Here is a 21,244-nt window from a genome sequence, read left to right on the forward strand (position 1 = left end):
GTTCTCCACCCCACCCCGCCCCACCCCACCCTCATTCTCGGGAGACCGGAAAACCCGGGATGGAATCAAAACTGGAGTTTGGAGAGAAAAACGAACCGCAGCACCTTCTTCCTCGCTGCTCATTTATAACGACGACATTGTTTTTTTCATTCTCTCAAGTCTCCCCTCATACTTTCTTTCCTGTTCCCCCAAAACAGAGACCAAAAAGATTAGTTGGACCCGATTTAAACTACCCCAGAATAACACCAGCTTTCACCTTTGTACTCAACAGACTCAGGAGACCCCTCAGGAACCTTACCTCCTCCTCCACACAGTTTTCTGCCTAAAAGAAGAGGGCAGATCGCTTGTGCTGCCTCCTGGCCCCACCTGCCTCTCTGTCGGGACTGTGGCTAGGGCTCCCTCTGCTGGACACTGCAGAGATTGTACACGGGCTGTCCCCGAAGAGGGGTATGAGAAGAGAAACAGGCTCAAGCAGAGCGGCCCAGTGCTTGAAGTCAGATTCATCACACGTATTCTTCCATCCCACCCCTCAAAGCTGGCCCAGGGTTAGAACAAGAAGAATTAGAGGGTCCATGTTACTAAAATAACTTGAAGTTAATATAGGCACAATTAATCCAAAACATGCCCTCTCCACACAGACCACACAGGCAAAGCTCCCACCAGTTCCCAAGAAGATCCCCAGACTACACAGACTATAAGACTCCCTCTGCCTCTCTGGGACATTTCCCCTTACCCCTTGCCTGGCTGAGTGACGCTTTTTTTTTTTTTTTTTTTTTTGAGACGGAGTCTCACTCTGTCACCCAGGCTGGAGTGCAGTGGTGCCATCTCAGCTCACTGCAACCTCTGTCTCCCGGTTCAAGCAATTCTCCTGCCTCAGCCTTCCGAGTAGCTGGGATTACAGGCACCCACCATCATGTCTGGCTAACTTTTGTATTTTTGTAGAGACAGGGGTTTCACTATGTTGGTCAGGCTGGTCTTGAACTGACCTCAGGTGATTCGCCCACTTCAGTCTCTCAAAATGTTGGGATTACAGGCGTGAGCCACCGTGCCCGGCCCAGTGATGCTCTTTTCAACTCGATTTCCGTGGCAGATGTCTTAGAGGGGCTGGGGACACCAGGGATGCTGTGCCCAGGATTCAGTGCCTGAGACTGCTGTCTGACCGTCTCTATTTGCCTCCACCTTCATAACTACCTTCCCTTTCTGCAGTGTCCCCACACCCTCCTCTGAGACGCCATGTTCAACTCGATGACCCCACCACCAGTCAGTAGCTATGGCGAGCCCTGCTGTCTCCGGCCCCTCCCCAGTCAGGGGGCCCCCAGTGTGGGGACAGAAGGTCAGTGTATATACCAATTCCTGGGCCTTGAGGATTTGGCAGATCTCCCACTTGGGCCCATCCCCGCCCCATGCCAGTTTCCTATCTACAAGATTTGAGGCCCCATGTCATATGGACCTGGAATCCTGGGATCAGGTCCTGCCTGGGGTTTTAAGGTGAGGCTTACATGTCCTCCATTCCCATTCCAGCTGTCTCTTTTTTCTAGGACTGTCTGGCCTGCCCTTCTGCCACCAAGCTAACCTCATGTCTGGCCCCCACAGTTATGGGCCAGCCAGAGAGACCAACAGCTGCACCGAGGGTGAGGACTCAGGCAACACCTCTCCCCTTTCTGCCCCTCTCTGACTTGTTCTGAAAGAGAAAGTGGGAGGGCAGGGGATCTCACTTGGAGGAGGAGATGTTTGGAGATGTGAGGTGTCAGAGCACCATCAAGAAATCACAGATGGGGCTGGGCGTGGTGGCTCACGCCTGTAATCCCAACATTTTAGGGGGAGGCTGTGGCAGGAAGATCGCTTCAGGTCAGGAGTTCAAGACTAGCCAGGCCAACATGGTGAAACCCCATCTCTATTAACAATACAAAAATTAGCCGGGTGTGGTGGTGTGCACCTGTAATCCTGGTTACAGGGGAGGCTGAGGCAGGAGAATCACTTGAATCCGGGATGCGGAGGTTGCAGTGAGGCAAGATGGCACCACTGCCCTCCAGCCTGGGTGACAGAGTGTGACTCTCTCTCTCTGTCTCAAAAAAAAAAAAAAAAAAGTCACAGATAGGATCAGTAGGGCAAAGCAGAATCAAGTCTCATTGGTTTTGCCAAGTCAGGACCTATAGGTTAGGTGTGTGGAGAGACATGCCCCTTTACCATATCCATCTCCCCTGTCTCCTGCCCCAGGCCCACTCTTTTCTTCTCCCCGGAGTGCAGTCAAGTTGACCAAGAAGCGGGCACTGTCCATTTCACCTCTGTCAGACGCCAGCCTGGACCTGCAGACGGTTATCCGCACTTCACCCAGCTCCCTCGTAGCTTTCATCAACTCGCGATGCACATCTCCAGGAGGCTCTTATGGCCATCTCTCCATCAGCACCATGAGGTGCAGTCAGCCCCGGGCCAGGAGGCCCCTAAAGCCCCTACCCAAGTCCATTAAAAGTCTCAAGCCCTCAAACCACCTGACCCTATTTGAATCCTTGTCATTTCAAGGGCAACTCTCCTCAGTACTTCCCTGGGACTGCCTCAACCACTTCAAATCCCAAGTCTTCCAGAAATCCTCCAAATAGCCCAATCCCTCCTGAGACTTCCAGATTGTCTTAAGTAACTGCCTTCTCTCCTCCTCAGCCCATCTCTGGGATTCCCAGCCCAGATGAATCACCAAAAAGGGCCCTCGCCTTCCTTTGGAGTCCAGCCTTGTGGTCCCCATGACTCTGCCCGGGGTGGGATGATCCCACACCCTCAGTCCCGGGGACCCCTCCCAACTTGCCAGGTGAGAGTCCCCATATTGCTACCTGATTTCCCTTAGCTCAGGGTGGGTGGGTGGTGGATTTTGTAGGGGAAAGGTGAAGAAGAACAAGGGTTATAAGTTTTCAGTACTAGAAAAGTAAAGAGGTGTGGGTGCTGGGGTTCACTCCTTGCAGTTGAGTCAGACACTTCCAAATGGGATCTTTTGCCCATCCCATTCACCAGTGTAGTCTGAGGAGGAAGTCCCTTCCAAACCCAGGAGGTTCCAGCTGCTTGGGTGGGGGCACTTAGGGCAGGAAGACCTGGCTTGGTTTCCTCTTCCTTCTGCTGACTTCCACCCTCATCACCGTCACCTCTTCCCCTGGGGAAGCTGAAGTCTGAGCTGGACATGCTGGTTGGCAAGTGCCGGGAGGAGCCCTTGGAAGGTGATATGTCCAGCCCCAACTCCACAGGCATACAGGTAAGGGGATGGGCGGGAGCTTTACCTCTAGGACCTGAGCAAAACTAAAGCTGTCACCCAAGTGACCCTAAGATTGCCTCTCTTGCCCTAGGATTCCCTGTTGGGAATGCTGGATGGGCGAGAGGACCTTGAGAGAGAGGAGAAGCATGAACCTGAATCTGTGTATGAGACTGACTGCCGTTGGGATGGCTGCAGCCAGGAATTTGACTCCCAAGAGCAGCTGGTGCACGTGAGCCCCAGGGGGTAACAGGAATGGCTAACCGAAAACTTTAGGAGATTCTGAGTGGGACATGGTAGAATCTGGCTGAGGGCAGGAGGTCAGAGGAGACTGAGGTTGAATGCTCAGTTGGGTAGGCAGAAGCTCAGAAGTTGTAACTTTGCCTTAGGGAGCTGGAAGACCTGAGATGTGAGATATGAGATTGTTCCTGCCTCTTCCTCCTTGAGTTGGAGTCGTGGAAGAGGAACAGGGAGTGGAGGGAAGGTCTGTTCTGGACCTTGGGGGCATGGCGGAGCCTCAGAGAGCCTTTGTATCTTCTCCCTCAGCATATCAACAGCGAGCACATCCACGGGGAGCGGAAGGAGTTCGTGTGCCACTGGGGGGGCTGCTCCAGGGAGCTGAGGCCCTTCAAAGCCCAGTACATGCTGGTGGTGCACATGCGCAGACACACTGGCGAGAAGCCACACAAGTGCACGGTGAGGCACCAGGGTCCCAAGTCCAGGGTCTCTTCTTAAATCGGGGCTCTCCTTCAAGGTAGGGCCCAAGGCAGACTTTTGCTTTTGTAAGTCCTTTCTTCCATAAACAAATATTAAAAATAATGTTTGTGTGACTGTGTTGGCATAAAGATGAATATAATGATATATATTAAAACACTCTTGGATGTAAAAGCTCATTTTTTTTCCGCTTGATTTTAAAAGAAATTAAACAGGCCAGGCTGGGTGCAGTGGCTCACGCCTGTAATCCCAGCACTTTGGGAGGCCGAGGCGGGCAAATCACAAGGTTAGGAGTTGGAGACAAGCCTGGCCAACATGGCGAAACCCTGTCTCTACTAAAAATACAAAAAATTAGCTGGGCGTAGTGTCGGCCGCCTGTAATCCCAACTACTCGGGAGGCTGAGGCAGGAGAATAGCTTGAACCCAGGAGGCGGAGATTGCAGTGAGCCGAGATCATGCCACTGTGCTCCAGCCTAGGCGACAGAGTGAGACTCTGTCTCAAAACAAACAAACAAAAAACAGGCCGGGAGCAGTGGCTCACACCTGTAATCCCAGCACTTTGGGAGGCTGAGCCGGGCAGATCACAAGGTCAGGAGTTCGACACCAGCCTGGCCAATATGGTGAAACACTTTCTCTACTAAAACTATAAAAATTAGCTGGGCGTGGTGGCGTGTGCCTGTAGTCCCAGCTACTCGGGAGGCTGAGGCAGAAGAATCACTTGAACCCGGGAGGCGGAGGTTGCAGTGAGCCGAGATGATGTCACTGTACTCCAGCCTGGGCGACAGAGCAAAACTCCGTCTCAAAAAAAAATTTTTTTTTAAAAGACATTAAAACATGTTCGTGGGCCTCTTAAAGTATTGTCGGCCTTCAGTACTGTGCCTATTACTCTGCCTAATGGATAAACCCTGCATCAAGGACAACAGCCCGTTCCCCCAAGATGACCCCATCTTGGGACGGCGTAAGATCCCTATGCAGGGAAATCTGCCCTGGCTTGGTCAGAAGATGCTCTAGCATCTTTATATTCCCACAGGGAGAGTGTCTCCAACTGCTTCCCTTCCCCAAGTTCTTACCTGCCCTTGTCCCCTAGTTTTGGGAATTCTCTCAAAGCCCCAGTGCCTTTCATCTTGAGTTATATTCTCTGATGTGTGTCCTTTTGGAGACTGAGGATTCCTTCCATCTCCATGTCCTCTGTCTGAGAACTATCCTTTGACCCCCGCATGTCCCCCAGTTTGAAGGGTGCCGGAAGTCATACTCACGCCTCGAAAACCTGAAGACGCACCTGCGGTCACACACGGGTGAGAAGCCATACATGTGTGAGCATGAGGGCTGCAGTAAAGCCTTCAGCAATGCCAGTGACCGAGCCAAGCACCAGAATCGGACCCACTCCAATGAGGTGAATGCCCCAACTAAGAGACCTTCCCCTCTTGAGAAGCTACCTACCAGGGAGATTGCCCCATAAGAAATCCCTTAGCCCAGCACCCACTCCACAGAGGTGAGTCCCTCTCCCCACATAATTCGCCCAGAAAAGGCTTTTCTGAAACCCAGAATTTTCACTTAACCACTCCTCCTACCTCTAACCTCTAACCAGCCAAAGGGCTAACCTAAAATATGCCATCTAGAGGAGACCCCTGATCCCTCCATCCCCTGGATTTATGGGACCTCACAGCCCTGGGTTCACCTCATCTTTCCCAGGCTGTCAGTTTTCCTAACCCTCCACTTAATCTCTGCATCTTTGACTCCCACCCGAGGCCTCCACCCTCGTTACTTCCTTTGGTGCTGTGTGCTCCTCCCCTGCCCCCCGTGTTGTCATCACTTTTTCCCATTTCTTCTGCATTCTTCCACTTTGATCCATTTGCCTCTGTCTCCACTCTGCACTCAACAGAAGCCGTATGTGTGTAAGCTCCCTGGCTGCACCAAACGCTATACAGATCCCAGCTCGCTGCGAAAACATGTCAAGACAGTGCATGGTCCTGACGCCCATGTGACCAAACGGCACCGTGGGGATGGCCCCCTGCCTCGGGCACCATCCATTTCTACAGTGGAGCCCAAGAGGGAGCGGGAAGGAGGTCCCATCAGGGAGGAGAACAGACTGACTGTGCCAGAGGGTGCCATGGTGAGAGAGCCCAGGCAACCCTCACTTCCATACCCCAGCCCACCCTGTGGACATCTTTCTAGTTATTTCCCAACCCATCCGTCCCCTCCTATAGAAATCACTCTTCTGTGACCAGTCTGCCTGTCTCTTGTCTTAGTGTTGCTCTTTGGGCTTCCCCAAATCTAGAGATTTTAGAATCTTTCTCTCTCTTTCTCTCTCTCTCCTTCCTTCCTTCCTTCTTTCCTTCCTTCCTTTCTCTCTCTCTCTCTTTCTCTCTTTCTTTCTGACAGGGTCTTGCTCTGTCACCCAGGCTGGAGTGTAGTGGCATAATCATAGCTCACTGCAGCCTCGAACTTCTGGGCTCGAGTGAGGCACTACAGGCACACACCATCATGCCTGGCTAATTTTTCTTCTTTTGTAGAGATGGAGTCTCGCTATGTTGACCAGGCTGGTCTCAAACTCCTGGCATCAAGCGATCCTCCCACCTCAGCTTCCCACAGCGCTGGGATGAGCCAATGCATCCAACCCAAACTCTTTCTTAAATAGCGCTTAGTATATGTTCCAAGCCTTTTACATGTATAATTTCATGTACTCCTCACAGCAACTTCATGAGAAAGGGACTCACTCGTCCCATTTTCAGATGAAGAAACTCAGGCATAGAGAAATAGCCCAAGGTCATAGAACTAAGAGCAAGAATTTGAGTCCAGCCAGTCCGTGCTCCAGCCTAAGTTCTTCTCATCAAACGTCTCACATTCAGTTTGCTCCCCTATCTCTTACCTGCTTAGCCCTTTCTACACTTACAAACTTCCTTGGAACCCCAGCAGTCACTGGGACACAGGCTTCAGCCACTCATCAAGTTGAAGGAGCTGTGGGGAAGGGTGTTGCCCTCAGACCTCATCTTCTCCACAGAAGCCACAGCCAAGTCCTGGGGCCCAGTCATCCTGCAGCAGCGACCACTCCCCGGCAGGCAGTGCAGCCAATACAGACAGCGGTGTAGAAATGGCTGGCAATGCGGGGGGCAGCACTGAAGACCTCTCCAGCTTGGACGAGGGGCCTTGCATTGCTGGCACTGGTCTATCCACTCTTCGCCGCCTTGAGAACCTCAGGCTGGACCAGCTGCATCAACTCCGGCCAATAGGGACCCGGGGTCTCAAACTGCCCAGCTTGTCCCACACTGGTGAGACCTGGGTGTGGGAGGTGTGGCTAAGGTGAGATCTGGACCTGCCCTGAGGTTGAGAGGAGGAAGTCACCCTTGAGGGCTGCCACGTGGCACTTTTGTATAATTAAAAAAAGATCTCCTTCCTCAATACACTTTCCGTTTATCAGAAAATAGTTGTGATGTACAAATACACAAAGGCTAGCCAGACATGGTGGCGGGCACCTGTAATCCCAGCTACTCAGGAAGCTGAGGCAGGAGAATCACTTGAACCTGGGAGGAGGAGGTTGCAGTGAGCAGAGATTGCACCATTGCACTCCAGCTTGGGCAACAAGAGCAAAACTCCGTCTCAAACAAAACAAAACAAACAAGTATGCAAAGGCTATGATGCGAATGCTGTTCCCTAGGATTGTGCAGCATACAACCTGCACAACTGTTCATAGCAACCCTGAATCTTTGGTAACCCAGAAACAGAATAGACATGGAAGAAGTAGGAGACAGAACTGACTGGTTAGGGATAATGAGCTTATCCCTGGGAATCTAGGACAAGGCTGTTGCATGGAGGAGGCAGGGTGAGATTTAGAGACTCCTTGACCATCCTACCTTTTCTCCCCATCACTTGCAGGTACCCCTGTGTCCCGCCGCGTGGGCCCCCCAGTTTCTCTTGACCGCCGCAGCAGCAGCTCCAGCAGCATCAGCTCTGCCTATACTGTCAGCCGCCGCTCCTCCCTGGCCTCTCCTTTTCCCCCTGGCTCCCCACCAGAGAATGGAGCATCCTCCCTGCCTGGCCTTATGCCTGCTCAGCACTACCTGCTCCGGGCAAGATACGCTTCAGTCAGAGGGGGTGGTACTCCGCCCACTGCAGCATCCAGCCTGGATCGGATAGGAGGTCTTCCCATGCCTCCTTGGAGAAGCCGAGCCGAGTATCCAGGATACAACCCCAATGCAGGGGTCACCCGGAGGGCCAGTGACCCAGCCCGGGCTGCTGACCATCCTGCTCCAGCTAGAGTCCAGAGGTTCAAGAGCCTGGGCTGTGTCCATACAACACCCACTGTGGCAGGGGGAGGACAGAACTTCGATCCTTACCTCCCAACCTCTGTCTACTCACCACAGTCCCCCAGCATCACTGAGAATGCTGCCATGGATACTAGAGGGCTACAGGAAGAGCCAGAAGTTGGGACCTCCATAATGGGCAGTGGTCTGAACCCCTATATGGACTTCCCACCTGCTGATACTCTGGGATTTGGGGGACCTGAAGGGGCAGCAGCTGAGCCTTATGGAGCGAGGGGTCCAGGCTCTCTGCCTCTTGGGCCTGATGCACCCACCAACTATGGCCCCAACCCCTGTCCCCAGCAGGCCTCATATCATGACCCCACCCAAGAAACATGGGGTGAGTTCCCTTCCCACTCTGGGCTGTACCCAGGCCCCAAGGCTCTAGGTGGAGCCTACAGCCAGTGTCCTCGACTTGAACATTATGGACAAGTGCAAGTCAAGCCAGAACAGGGGTGCCCAGTAGGGTCTGACTCCACAGGACTGGCACCCTGTCTCAATGCCCACCCCAGTGAGGGGCCCCCACATCCACAGCCTCTCTTTTCCCATTACCCCCAGCCCCCTCCTCCCCAGTATCTCCAGTCAGGCCCCTATACCCAGCCACCCCCTGATTATCTTCCTTCAGAACCCAGGCCTTGCCTGGACTTTGATTCCCCCACCCATTCCACAGGGCAGCTCAAGGCTCAGCTTGTGTGTAATTATGTTCAGTCTCAACAGGAGCTGCTGTGGGAGGGTGGGGGCAGGGAAGATGCCTCAGCCCAGGAACCTTCCTACCAGAGTCCCAAGTTTCTGGGGGGTTCCCAGGTTAGCCCAAGCCCTGCTAAAGCTCCAGTGACCACATATGGACCTGGCTTTGGACCCAACTTGCCCAATCACAAGTCAGGCTCCTATCCCACCCCTTCACCATGCCATGAAAATTTTGTAGTGGGGTCAAACAGGGCTTCCCATAGGGCAGCAGCACCACCTCGACTTCTGCCCCCATTGCCCACTTGCTATGGGCCCCTCAAAGTGGGAGGCACAAACCCCAGCTGTGGCCATCCTGAGGTGGGCAGGTTAGGAGGGGGTCCTGCCTTGTACCCTCCTCCCGAAGGACAGGTATGTAACCCTCTGGACTCTCTTGATCTTGACAACACTCAGCTGGACTTTGTGGCTATTCTGGATGAGGCCCAGGGGCTGAGTCCTCCTCCTTCCCATGATCAGGGGGGCAGCTCTGGACATACCCCACCTCCCTCTGGGCCCCCCAACATGGCTGTGGGCAATATGAGTGTCTTACTGAGATCTTTGCCTGGGGAAACACAATTCCTCAACTCTAGTGCCTAAAGAGTAGGGAATCTCATCCGTCACAGATTGCATTTCCTAAGGGGTCTCTATCCTTCCAGAAAAATTGGGGCAGCTGCAGTCCCCTGCACAAGATGCCCCAGGGATGGGAGGTATGGGCTGGGGGCTGTGTATAGTCTGTATATGTTTTGAGGAGAAATTTGATAATGACACTGTTTCCTGATAATAAAGGAACTGCATCAGAAAAAAAAAAATGCCACTTTATGTGTTATTATGTTGGGGAGGAATGATAACAGGGAACAGGAAGAGAAGCAGGGGTTAATCCACTCACTTTCCTCTTTAGAGAAGCTCCCTCACCCATCCTAACCCCTCAAGTCACACTCATGAAGATGGAGACAGTCATTTGGGAGATTTAAAGGGATGTCCTCAAAACAGAACACCAGCCTCTCACCACCGGAGATGACTGGAAATAGGTTTTCTCTTCCCTGGGTCAGGGGAAGAGGCTGGTGAAGTTGGTGAGCATCAGCTGGACCAGCTGCCCTGGGTAGAGAGCATGGGCTGCTGGATCAGATGTCTCCTGCTCTGGCCGAAACAGGGTTGGTCCAAACACAATTCCCAGGTTGTGGGGAGTCATGCGATTCTTATCTGAGTGTGCTATTACCCTGTGGGCAAAGGCAAAGGAAGGGGATATATGGCAGCAGCTTGCCACTTCATAGCAATCTAACCCTTCAAAGGTCTGAGCAGGGAGGAGGCCACTCTGGGATTCCTCCACGTGGTGACAAAAAAACAAAGAGACACAAGGGGAATGGAGATGGACCAGTGGAGAAACCTTCAGGATACAATCTGAAGATACAACTGCCTCTTCTGGCTTTAAGGACTACTGTAAGAGTTCTATCTGCTCACGGTTTGGGAGTCTTTAATTCAAATGGCCATCCCCTCTCAGAAGTCACTGCCCAGGCCCAGTTCAACCAAGGAAGCCATCAGCAAGGTCCCAATGGGAGACAAAGAGGCAGAGGGAAGGGAGAGGCAAGATTTCCCTTATTTCTTTCACAGCATCTTGGTTCCATTTCCCCACTTGATGCTGATCTTTAAGTTTTGACCTAAAGGCTTTGATGGGCGTGGTGGCTCACACCTGTAATCCCAGCACTTTGGGACGCTGAGGTGGGTAAATCACCTGTGGTCAGGAGTTTGAGACCAGCCTGGCCAACATGGTGAAACCCCGTCTCTACTAAAAATACAAAAATTAGCTGGGCATGGTGGCAGGCGCCTGTAATCCCAGCTACTAGGGAGGCTGAGGCAGGAGAATCGTTTGAACCCGGGAGACAGAGGTTGCAGTGAGCTAAAATTGCACCACTGCACTCCAGCCTGGGTGACAGAGCAAGACTCTGTCTCAAAAATAAAAAAAATAAAAATAATTAAAAAAAGGCTTTGACCCTGGTAATATGCTCCTGCACAGAGGTTGCCTGTTTCCTCACCTGCCCATTAAACTTGGGTGCTTCCCTACCTTCACTCCACCTGCACGGAGTCCCTGTGGCATTCCCCACTCCACCTTTCCCCAGCATGAACAAAGAGGTTCAGTCTTCCTGACCTGCATAAATGCTCCAGGAGGTACCGTAGAGTGTCACGGTTGGGCTTTGGCATTGAGCCTATTAATTCTTGTATCTGAGAGAGGCACTGCTCTGATTCGGAGAGTGCTAGAAAGAGAGAGTAATGGGAAAGGCATTTGAGTGAGGTTAGGGAAGGTGCTAGGACAGGGTGAATCAATTCACTGCTCTTTCCTACAGGCATGGAAGACATCACAAATCTAGTACAGCTTTCTTTTTCACGTAGCCCAACTATTACCTCATAATTCTTTTCAGTTCAGCCCTCTAAACATTCACAAAAAAGCACCTGGAGTAGGCACCTGAGTTGAATGTTATTTTCCATCTCTAAAGTCAGAATGGGAAAGAAGAGTATAAGGGAACCTCTATTCTATTATTTACCACCCGTGTCCCCCATATCAAAGGTTCTTTCCAAAGCTCCAATCCTTACCAAGGGCAGCGCGGAAATGGGGCAGCAGCAGTGGTGGCACCAGAGGCTGGGGCAGCTCCCGGAGAAAAAGCTTCAGGGCTCCGGTGACCACATGAATGTCATCCCACTCAGTACTGTCCAAATCTAACCGACCTTCTGGAGGGAGAAGGAGGTATAGGGGCTTCAGGGCTCATGAAGGGCCAGAAAGATCTAGAGACCGAGAGATTAGAAGTTCTGGAGAAATCCAGTCAAAGCAGACTATAGGAATGCCTAGAGGGTCTGCAGTGGGGCAAGGTAGCTAAGGTGGGGATGAGGACAACCCTCCCAGGAGTGGTACATGGAGGTATCCATGGGAAACAAAGAGGATATGTGGAAGTTTTAGGGATCTGAGGGGTCTTCCATGTAAGTACCTTGTCCTGGCTGTTCTGGGAACACATACCTCCCATCGGAGGTGACTGCACGCTCTGCAACATGAATGAGAAGAGATCAGGAGCTAAGACATGCACTTCCAGCCTGACGGTCTCTGTGCTCTGCCAGCTTCCTCATGTAGAATCTCCCATGGTTCTCAGGCAACACATTCTTAGTACAACCACTGGCCCACAAACCTTCTCACCTCTGTCCACCAGAAAGCGAAGTTTCTGGACCACTGCCAAGTTCCCGCTCACCCGATAAATGCCATCCACATCCAGACCTGGGAGATGAGGGAGGAGTAGATGAGGACTGCTGCTTAAAAGTGTGTGTGGTGAGGAATATAAGGGTGGAGAGAAAAAGGGCAGTAGGAAGACTAAGTAGAATGGGGGAGGCAGAAAATTCTACGCCTTAGCCTGTTGGAAGAGAATTCTGGGGTCTCTGAGAAAATGACCTCTTTTATCCACAGCAGCAATGCAGAGCCGCACAAAGCTGGGCACTGTGTCTCCTTCCCGCTGGCAGAGTGATTCCAATTGGCAGCCGAACACCTGGTCTGGGGAGGCAAAGTGAGGCGGGAAGCCAGTGCCAGCGTCACTCACCGGAGCTCTTTTCAGCATAGGTCTTTATCCTTAAGTGAGGCTGGTCCTCCTGGCTGCCTGGGCAAGGAAATACACTCCGCCCCCCTTCCCCTGCTTCAAACAATCTGACAAAGGGGTACACGTCTTCCCGGCTTCTCCTCTAAACAATCTGGGGTAGTGGGAAAGCAGCAGTCACAGAAGGCTGTGGTCTAGTTCTGGGAAGCTCTACTCTGAGCCTCGCTGGAGTTTTCTTATCCAGGAACCTGGCCCAGCCCCCTCACCTCGGAGCAGACCCCGCTCCTGCAGGCTTTGTAAGGGCGGTCTCTTTGCGATGAGCCGCTTTAGTTTGTTGCGCACGCGGTTCTGCTCGGTGCCTTCGGGACCCCGAACTACAGGAGGCAGGTGGAGCGGGGCGTGAGCGCCCAGGAGCCTCGCTGCGCCCCGGACCCTCCCTCCCCAGCCCGCGCCTCACTGGAGCTCCGGCGGCTGCTGAGGCGCAGCAGCGGTTTGGACACCGGCTCCGACTCCTCTTCTTCGTCCTCCCCGGCGCTCAGCTCCGCCAGCTCCGCGGGTCCAGAGCCCGACAGACGCAGCTCCAGGGGGTTCTCCCGATCCTAGACCCGGGGCGGGTCGTGTCGAAGGTGAGAGAGGAGAGAAATCTGCACCCCTAGCTGGACTCTGACCCACTGCCAGGGTCCCACGTCCCAGCCCCGCCCCAGGCCGGGCTCTCCACCGAGCCCACCCTGCCCCCACCGCCCCTGATTCCTACAGTTCCTACCCCACTCCCTTGGTCCCGGCCGGCCCGAGCCTCCCTCCCAGCCTGCACCCCTCTAACCAGCCGCTCGATGACAGTCCGCAGCGCGCGGTGCCAGGCTCGCAGCTCTGTCTCGTGGTCGGACTGCAGCAGGAACTCGTGGCCAGGGACCGTGCGGATCTGAGGGCCAGGCGGGGAAACGTTCGGGTCAACCGGGAGGAGTATAAAAAGCAGGGAGACCTAGTGGGAGGCCTGCACGGGAGATTGGGGGCGCCCTCTGGTCGGGTGGGGCCTTGGAGACGCGCGGGAGGGCGCTCACGTGCAGGACGTTGCGGCGGCTGGACAGGTGGCGGCCGTGCGCCAGGGCCGCCCCGCGCAGGTCCACGCTGCTTTCGGGCCGGCTACCCGCTGGCCCCTGCCAATGAGGGAGGAAACTGAGGCCACGATGCTGTTTCCTTCAATGTTTCCCTCTCCCCGGTGGACTGTGAGGAGGTGGGAGGCTTCCTCACTTCTTTACCTTCCTCTGCACCGCCCTCCGCGCTGCCGCGCCCCACATTGGCGTAAGGCGGAGGCAGCGCCCTCACCCCTCCTGCTCCCCTAGCTCACACTCACCCAACCAGAGGAGGGCGCTGTCGGCGGTGGCTCTCGGTAGAACACTAGGCTGTTACCCGTTAACACCACCCAAGACGGGCCCCAGTTCTTCCTGCGGGGGCAGAGAGGGGAGGTAGTGGTAGTGAAAAGGTCATTCTAGAATTACACGGGGAGGGTGCTCTTTCAACACCCTGCTCTACCCTACGGAGTTGACAGCCCAGGCCCTAGCTGTATTCCGGGTTCTCACCTGAGCTTGCGCCCCCCTTGGGCAATCTTGGTCATGTTGAGCAGACCCGACTTTTCCACCTCCTGGGAAATGGAGGGAATGGTATCTGTAAGTCACCCTGCGCCCTCCACAGTGGCCACGGCTTTCCCTAGGGGGTCTCCCAGGAGTGAAGTCCCTTAAAGTTGCTGAGGGAGGGCTGGGTAAGAGGATAATTCAGAAAGAGGAAGATGTTTTTGAGGAGCAGGAATTGGGGGGGGTGTGGGGCAGGGAGGATCTTGGCATTCACAAAGAAATGGGAGATTCACATGGGGGTCTTCCAGGAGCTGCGGCAGAGGTCGAGGGGGCTGCAAGGCTGGAGGATCAAGCTTCGAGGTGCGTTGGCTGAGGCTGAGTGAACCCTAGGGGAGAGGATTGGAGAAGCAGGTGGGGAAACCCTTGACTCAGGGATCCCTGGCTGAAGGGGGAAGAGGGGTGGGATGTGGGTGAGAGGCAGGGGGTGTGATGGGGAATGGAGAATGTTTTACACAAAACAGAAAGTCATAACAAGCTGGCTTTTTCTGCATGTGATTGGGAGATGGGAGGGATCTCACCTGTGGGTCAAGCGGTTCTGGGGTCCCTGTGTCAGATCCGAAGCCTTTTGCCTGATGTTGCAGGACATCATTGTTCCTCTTCAGGGTCTGTGTCCCCTCCATGGAGCCAGGGTTCTGGGTTAGGGGAGGAGGAAATAAAGCTACATCCAGATGCCACCTCCACACCCTTCTTATACTTGGCTGATTCTTCTGATCTTCTGAGAGCCCCAGAGAGAAAACACACTACCTTGAGGTTCAGTAGGGGAAGGAAGAGCTTGGGGGACAGTGGAGAAGCAGGAGGTAAGGTCTCACCATCTCGCCGCGACTGCGGCGCGGGGGCTTCCAGGACTTGCAGCCAGTCAGTGAATTGATGTAGAAGCAGCGTCCGGAGTTGGGGTCCAGGTACTGCTCCCAGGCATCCAGCCTCTGCAGCGGGGGGCATGCAGGGCCTGGGGGTGGGGACCGGGGACAGCGGCGAAGGTCCACCAGGTTACAGTACACGGGGGGCTCTGACATGAGGGGCTGGGGGCCTGCCTGCCAGAAAAGGGGGAAGAAGGAGGTGGTCATTCTGCCTGTTGCCCTTCCCATGCTTCTCTTGGCCTTCCCACCTCCTACTCCCTCCCCATCGTCTTCTCACCGCCAGCTCCAGGCTGAGGTGACCCAGGTACTGGGGGACAAACCCCAGGCCCCAGCTGCTTTTTAAAAATTCTCTCTCTCACAGTTTTCTTTGCTCTTCTCCTCACTTCCTGTTGCCAACTTCCCGCCTCCCCCACCCCACCCCCACCTCAGGGCCACAGGAAAGGGGAACAGGCTTTTTGTGTGTGTGTGCAAGGAGGGGGCATGCTGAAGGGGGTGCTCCACCCTCATATCCTGCAAGGTAAAAGAGGACAGAGAAGGGTCTACAGAAGGCAGGAGGAGCCCCTTGCCACTCACTGTTAAGAAAGAGAGGGAAGGGCTGAGCAAGTCACATCTTTAGAGGAGACCTGCTGTGGCTTAACAGGCAAGCAGAACACAAAAAAATCCTGCCCTGGGCTAGGAGTCTGGAGGAAGGAAGAACACAGGGCTGGCCTTTCAGTGCCTCCACTGCTCCCTGTTCCCTGTCCGCTCCGGGCCTTTGGTACCTGCTGTCCCTTCTCACCTCCTACCCAGTTTGCCTCTCGGCTGCCTCTTTCTCCTCCTGGTTCAGAGTCAACTGAACGCCGTCACCTCACAGATGCCTCCCTGCAACACCCCAGCCACTCTCCACCACATTAACTCGCCTTTGTAGATTTATCGTAGTACCAAGCGTTATCTTATTTATTTGTTTTTGTGTTTGTCATCCCCAGGGGAGTCCCTCGAAGGCAGGGGTGCTGTCTGTCTTGTGCCTAGAACAGGGCCCAGCTCAGAAGAGCTGTGACTCACTGTGCTGGCACTGGCTTCTGACGGCAAGTCTTCCCGGGAGAGGCATCTTCCACTTGGTCCTTCCTGGAAAGGCTTCAGAAGGCAGGGCCTCAGACTGTCAATGCTGACGCTCCTACACATTTTGGGGGGAAGTGGAGGAGGCTGCTCCAAACTAGCCTGAGCCCTGCTTGGGAGGGCCTGAGACAACTCCTCCAGGGAACCATGAAACAACTTCGGCCCTTGAAACAGAAAAGGGGAGGGTGAGTGGCAGATGATCAGAGGTGTTGTTGTAACTGGGTCCCCCATCTTGGGAGCTCACAGGGAAGACAAGGAGGGCAGAGGCAGGATGTAGAAAATGGCATGAGACCTAGAAGCCTTGGGACTAGGAGGACAGGTGGTGGGATGAGGATGCCATGGCGGGGGTGAGAGGTAGGCTGATCAAAGAAAAACAAGAGAAAATGGTTCATAGAAGCTTGAGGGAGCGGGGGTCCTCCCAATAATTCCCAGAAGCCAGGGAGGTAGGAAGGTGAGGGGAGGTAGGAAGGTGAAGGAGGAGGGCTTAGCACTTACTCACCAGGAGTCCAGAGCAATTGGCTGGGGATGGCGGTAGTTGGACTCTGGGAAGGGATGGATTCCTCTGTCATATAGGCCGCTGGGACAAAGATGGGTCGAGAGGTGGAGGGAGCTTCTAGGCGTCTTGCCAACCACCAGTCAGAGTTGGTCTTTCGAAGCAGTAGAAACCTGTCCCCTTCAGCCAGAGACACTTGCCGGCCATCTGCCCCAGTATAAGTAAAGGCATAGAGGGCACAGAGCTGGGATCCCCGAGAAGGGCTTCGGGGGCCCAGTCCTAGGCTCCCCCAGGAACTTGGCCACCACCGGCTGGACAGCATTGTAGCCAGCACTGTCACCTGTGGGAAAAAGGGACACTGGAGACCCAGAAGGGAACAGGCCTGGCTGTCTCCAGGTAGAGAGACATGGTTCTAGGAGCAGTGTTGCAGGGAGGTGGGGATAGGAGCCCTTGAGTGGGGGGAGAGGGTAGAGCAGACAGTCTGGTGAGGATCGGTGACAGGTTTTGGGGGCTGAGAACTCCTGGTGGTGTCTGGTGAGGAAGTATGTAAGTAACGTGAGAGAGGATGTGGTCAGCAGGGCTGCATGGCCGGCAAGGCAGGAAATTAGAGGAGATGACCCAGGTCAGTAGGCTTCCTCCAAGTACCTTATGGGGCCCATCAGAAGATTCAGGGGCAGGAGTTGGTCCTGGGTGGTGGTGGGAGTCTTGAGCTGGACACAGGAAGGAGATAAGAAGAAAGAATCAGGTTTTAGACAGGAACAGGGAGACACAAGGTTAATGACAAAGACAAAAATGTGTGTTATTCTTTATTAAATTTACACAAGCATCAATGTTTCCGTTACCAATCACCTCAGACCATAGCTGCGTGCTTCCTGTGCAGACTCAGAGAGACATGGTGACAGAGAAACAGAAAGCCAAATAAATAGCAAGACCAAATTAGAAAGAATGACAAAGTGGGAGAAACACAGAGGGATTCAGAGTTAAAATATCACCACCCTCCCAATCCAGGACACAATTTTAGGAGCTGAGAAGCCTTGGTACTGTCCTGTATACACAAGCCTCTTGAGGCGGGAGCTACTTTAGTGGTGTGGGTTCAGTCGTGCTTTTTTTTTTTGAGACAAAGTCTCGTTCTTGTCCCCCAGGTTGGAGTGTGATAGCGTGATCTCGGCTCACTGCAACCTCTGCCCCCCAGGTTCAGGTGATTCTCCTGTCTCAGCTCCCTGAGTAGCTGGGATTACAGGCGCCTGTCACTATGCCCGGCTAGTTTTTGTACTTTTAGTAGAGACGGGGTTTCACCATGTTAGCCAGGCTGGTCTAGAACTCCTGACCTTAGGTGATCCACCAGCCTCGGCCTCCCAAAGTGCTGGGATTACAGGCGTGAGCCACCGAGCCCGGCCTCATTTATGCTTTTAACAAGGATTGATTGAGCGCCTCCTGCGTGCAAGGAGCAGTGTCAGGCACTGGAGATGAGAGAAGGGAATGAGCCCTTTTGGAGCTTAAGGAGAGACAGACCTTAACTAATGACACAATAAACTTAATAATTACAATTGAATCAGAGACAATGGACAAGTAATACAAGATGCTATGACAGGTAGATAGGGGGCTGATGTCAGCTTCTTCCTGGTGGAAGGTGGGAACTGACCTTCCCTGGATTCCCAGCACTTTAAAACCCACACTTCTGCTTCTGCCTTACCTGACCACTCCTCTTTTCCCGTTCTCTCAGCTTCTCCATTGCACAATGTGAGGCTTTCTGTCTGGGTTTGGAGAGGTGGATTAAGGAGCGAATGCCCCTCCCCACTGGTGATATCAGAGAGCCAGCTCTCTTTCCCTGAGGGCTGGGTGGCTAGTACTGGGCTTCTGCCTCAGTGATCTTCCTTCTTAGTTTACCTTACTCCAACACATGGAGAACCCTACCCCTCAACTCTTCCTTCCCACTTCCAAAATAGTGACTAATTTCACCCATTTAGTCACTTATTCATTCATTTGGTGTTCAGTGCTTGAATCCACCCTTTTTTGCCTTCTCTGAAACTCTCTCTCCTACACTTTAGCTTGTTTTTGTTGGCTTCTTTGCATTCACTTTTAAACATATCCAAGTCTCTCCCGTCTTTAGACAAACCTCCCCTTACTGGGCTTTCCAGGTGCCACCATATATATGTCTCTCTCTTTCTTCTTCTTTTTTTTTGTTTTTTGAGACGGAGTCTCGCACTGTCGCCTGGGCTGGAGAGCAGTGGCACAATCTCAGGTCACTGCAACTTCTGCTTCCCAGGTTTAAGGGATTCTCCTCAGCCTCCCAAGTAGTTGGGATTACAGCCGCCAACACACCCAGCTAATTTTTTTGTATTTTTAGTAGAGACGGGGTTTCACTGTGTTGGCCAGGCTGGGCTCGAACTCCTGACCTCGTGATCCGCCCACCTCAGCCTCCCAAAGTGCTGGGATAACAGGCGTGAGCCACTGCGCCCCCTCCTCTATCTTTCTTTTTACAGTCAAACTTCTTGAGTTGCCTACACTGTATGGGGACCTCCATTTCCTATCCCCTCACTCCACCACCTTTTCAAAGTCATTCCTCACTAGAGTCACCCTGACCTTGCATGAACATGCTGCAGTCCTTTTTTTGCTTGACATCTCAGCAGCAGGCAACACAATTGACCTTTCTCTCCTACAAATGCTCTGCTGGTATCCCTCTTACCTTTCTAGCAGTTCCTTGTCTGTGGCATGAGGAATGACCTTCCTCTGCCTGTTCCTTAAACCACAGAAGCCTGTCTGAGATCCTGTGCCCTGTGCTTTCTGCGCGTCCTCCCTGGGTGGTCTTATTCTCTCCCCAGCTCAAATGATTTCCATATGCTGCTAAGGACCGTTATCTCCAGTCCAGATCTTTCTCTGGGGCTTCCATCTAATCCACTGTCCACCAAAAAATCCACTTGAGTATTTCGCAGGTACCACGAACTCAGTATGAACCAAACTGAACTTGTCAGCTTTCCCCACAAACCTATTTCTCTCCCAATACCACTACTTAGTTTAATATGAAATCAATAAATATTGACCTGGTACAGTAGCTCACACCTATAATCCCAGCATTTTGGGAGGTCAAGGCAGAATATAACTTGAGCCTAGGAGCTTGAGGTGCAACATAATAAGATCCTGTCTCTACAAAAAATTTTTAAAAATTAGCCGGGCGTGGCAGTGTGTGCCTTGTAGTCCCAGCTGCTTGGGAGGCTGAGGTGGGAGTATCTCTTGAACCTGGGAAGTTGAGGCTGCAGTGATGCGTGATAGTGCCACTGCACTCCAGCCTAGGCAACAGAATGAGACTCTGTCTCAAAATAAATACATTAAATAATTTAATAAATATTTATTGAATGTTCACTACCATAAATGCCAGGCAGGAACTATGTGCTAGGCATTGTCAATTAAGATGGTAAATATGGGACCGGGTGCAGTGGCTCACACCCAGCTCAATCTCAGCACTTTGGGAGGCTGAGGAGGGCAGATCACCTGAGGTCAGGAGTTCAAGACCAACCTGGCCAACGTGGTGAAACCCCACCTCTAAGAAAAACACAAAAATCAGCCGGGCGTGGTGGCAGGTGCCTGTACTCCCTGCTACTCAGGAGGCTGGGGTAGGATAATTGCTTGAACCCAGGAGACGGAGGTTTCAGTGAGCTGAGATCGTGCCACTGCACTCCAGCCTGGGTGACAGAGCAAGACTCTGTCTTAAAACAAAACAAAAAAATATGATCCCTGCCCACTCATAACAATGAAACTACGATGTAATAATGATCACTATGATAGAGGAAATACTATCATCTGCTGTAGCACATAGAAAGTATGCCCTATTTCCCATGCCAGAAACCTAGCAGCCGACCTGAATTTATCTTGTTTCCTCACCACCCGCATTGATTCAATTGATGACTGAACACTTCAATTTATATTTTCCCAATCTACCTACCTTTTATCCCCACAACTACCACTCCTTTACCCTGGACGATATAACTTCCTAACTAGTCTCATTGCATATAGTTCTGCTCCCCCCCATCCATTCCTGACACAGCAGCCAGAGTGACCTTTCTAAAACACATATGCCCTGCTACTCTTCTGACTTAAACTTTCCACATTTTATAATGTCATTTACAGATTCCCTCTCTATCCTTTTCACAGTCTCCACCACAAACTCCACACTGCAGTCTTATGCGAATTCCTCACATTCTTAAAGTGCACTGAAATCTTTGATCCTTTGCATATGTTGTTTCCTCTGCCTGAAACACATCTCTTCTCCACTCCCTCCAGTCTTCACCTAGATAACTCTTACTCATCACTGAGATCTCAGCTGAAAGGTCACTTGCACAGGAAAGCATTTCAGCCAGGCGCGGTGGCTCACGCCTATAAACCTAACACTTTGGGAGGCCAAGGACAGTGGATCACTTGAGGTCAGGAGTTTGAGACCAGCCTGGGCAACATGGTAAAATCCTGTCCCTACTAAAAATACAAAACTTAGCTGGGTGTACTGGCCCAGCTACTGTAGTCCCAGCTACTTGGGAGCCTGAGGCACAAGAATGCCTTGAACCTGGGAGGCAGAGATTGCAGTGAGCTGAGATCATGCCACTGCACTCCAGCCTGGTGACAGAGCGAGAGTCTGTCTCAAAAAAA

General features: G+C 52.8%; 2 protein-coding genes across 10 annotated transcripts in view; one reads left to right on the forward strand and one right to left on the reverse strand.

Moving 5' to 3' along the window:
- Positions 1-9,776, forward strand: part of GLI1 (GLI family zinc finger 1) — a 12,130-nt gene extending 2,354 nt beyond the window's left edge. Inside the window, exons 2-12 of one of the 3 annotated variants that reach the window (XM_011988564.1) lie at positions 1,207-1,333; positions 1,539-1,631; positions 2,218-2,413; positions 2,656-2,800; positions 3,146-3,235; positions 3,327-3,464; positions 3,779-3,928; positions 5,175-5,339; positions 5,829-6,059; positions 6,948-7,215; positions 7,820-9,776. In XM_011988564.1, the coding sequence (XP_011843954.1) occupies positions 1,234-1,333; positions 1,539-1,631; positions 2,218-2,413; positions 2,656-2,800; positions 3,146-3,235; positions 3,327-3,464; positions 3,779-3,928; positions 5,175-5,339; positions 5,829-6,059; positions 6,948-7,215; positions 7,820-9,564 (3,321 nt within the window). In that variant the 5' untranslated portion in view covers positions 1,207-1,233 and the 3' untranslated portion in view covers positions 9,565-9,776. The remainder of the gene's footprint in view (positions 1-1,206; positions 1,334-1,538; positions 1,632-2,217; positions 2,414-2,655; positions 2,801-3,145; positions 3,236-3,326; positions 3,465-3,778; positions 3,929-5,174; positions 5,340-5,828; positions 6,060-6,947; positions 7,216-7,819) is intronic. The other 2 variants (XM_011988565.1, XM_011988566.1) reach the window with 2 other exon arrangements.
- ARHGAP9 (Rho GTPase activating protein 9) lies at positions 9,758-21,195 on the reverse strand. Of its 7 annotated transcripts, XM_011988557.1 has the most exons (20): positions 21,089-21,195; positions 18,300-18,352; positions 17,252-17,310; positions 16,613-16,946; positions 16,060-16,277; positions 14,971-15,192; positions 14,680-14,793; positions 14,395-14,487; positions 14,111-14,172; positions 13,885-13,975; positions 13,592-13,687; positions 13,354-13,452; positions 12,991-13,132; positions 12,800-12,907; positions 12,395-12,493; positions 12,146-12,223; positions 11,943-11,996; positions 11,554-11,688; positions 11,111-11,201; positions 9,762-10,184 (listed from the first exon to the last, which is right to left on the reverse strand). In XM_011988557.1, the coding sequence occupies exons 1-20, from the start codon at positions 21,193-21,195 to the stop codon at positions 10,013-10,015; spliced, it is 2,427 nt and encodes an 808-aa protein (XP_011843947.1). In that variant the 3' UTR covers positions 9,762-10,012. The 7 variants fall into 7 exon arrangements, with proteins under 7 accessions (XP_011843951.1, XP_011843949.1, XP_011843950.1 ...); XM_011988561.1 differs by lacking the exons at positions 18,300-18,352; positions 21,089-21,195 and having other exon boundaries at positions 9,758-10,184; positions 11,111-11,216; positions 17,252-17,394; XM_011988559.1 differs by lacking the exons at positions 18,300-18,352; positions 21,089-21,195 and having other exon boundaries at positions 9,758-10,184; positions 11,111-11,216; positions 13,297-13,452; positions 17,252-17,394.
- Between the last annotated feature and the right edge of the window lie 49 nt (positions 21,196-21,244).

Source organism: Mandrillus leucophaeus, unplaced genomic scaffold, assembly GCF_000951045.1.
Source record: "Mandrillus leucophaeus isolate KB7577 unplaced genomic scaffold, Mleu.le_1.0 Scaffold332, whole genome shotgun sequence".
Taxonomy (NCBI): domain Eukaryota; kingdom Metazoa; phylum Chordata; class Mammalia; order Primates; family Cercopithecidae; genus Mandrillus; species Mandrillus leucophaeus.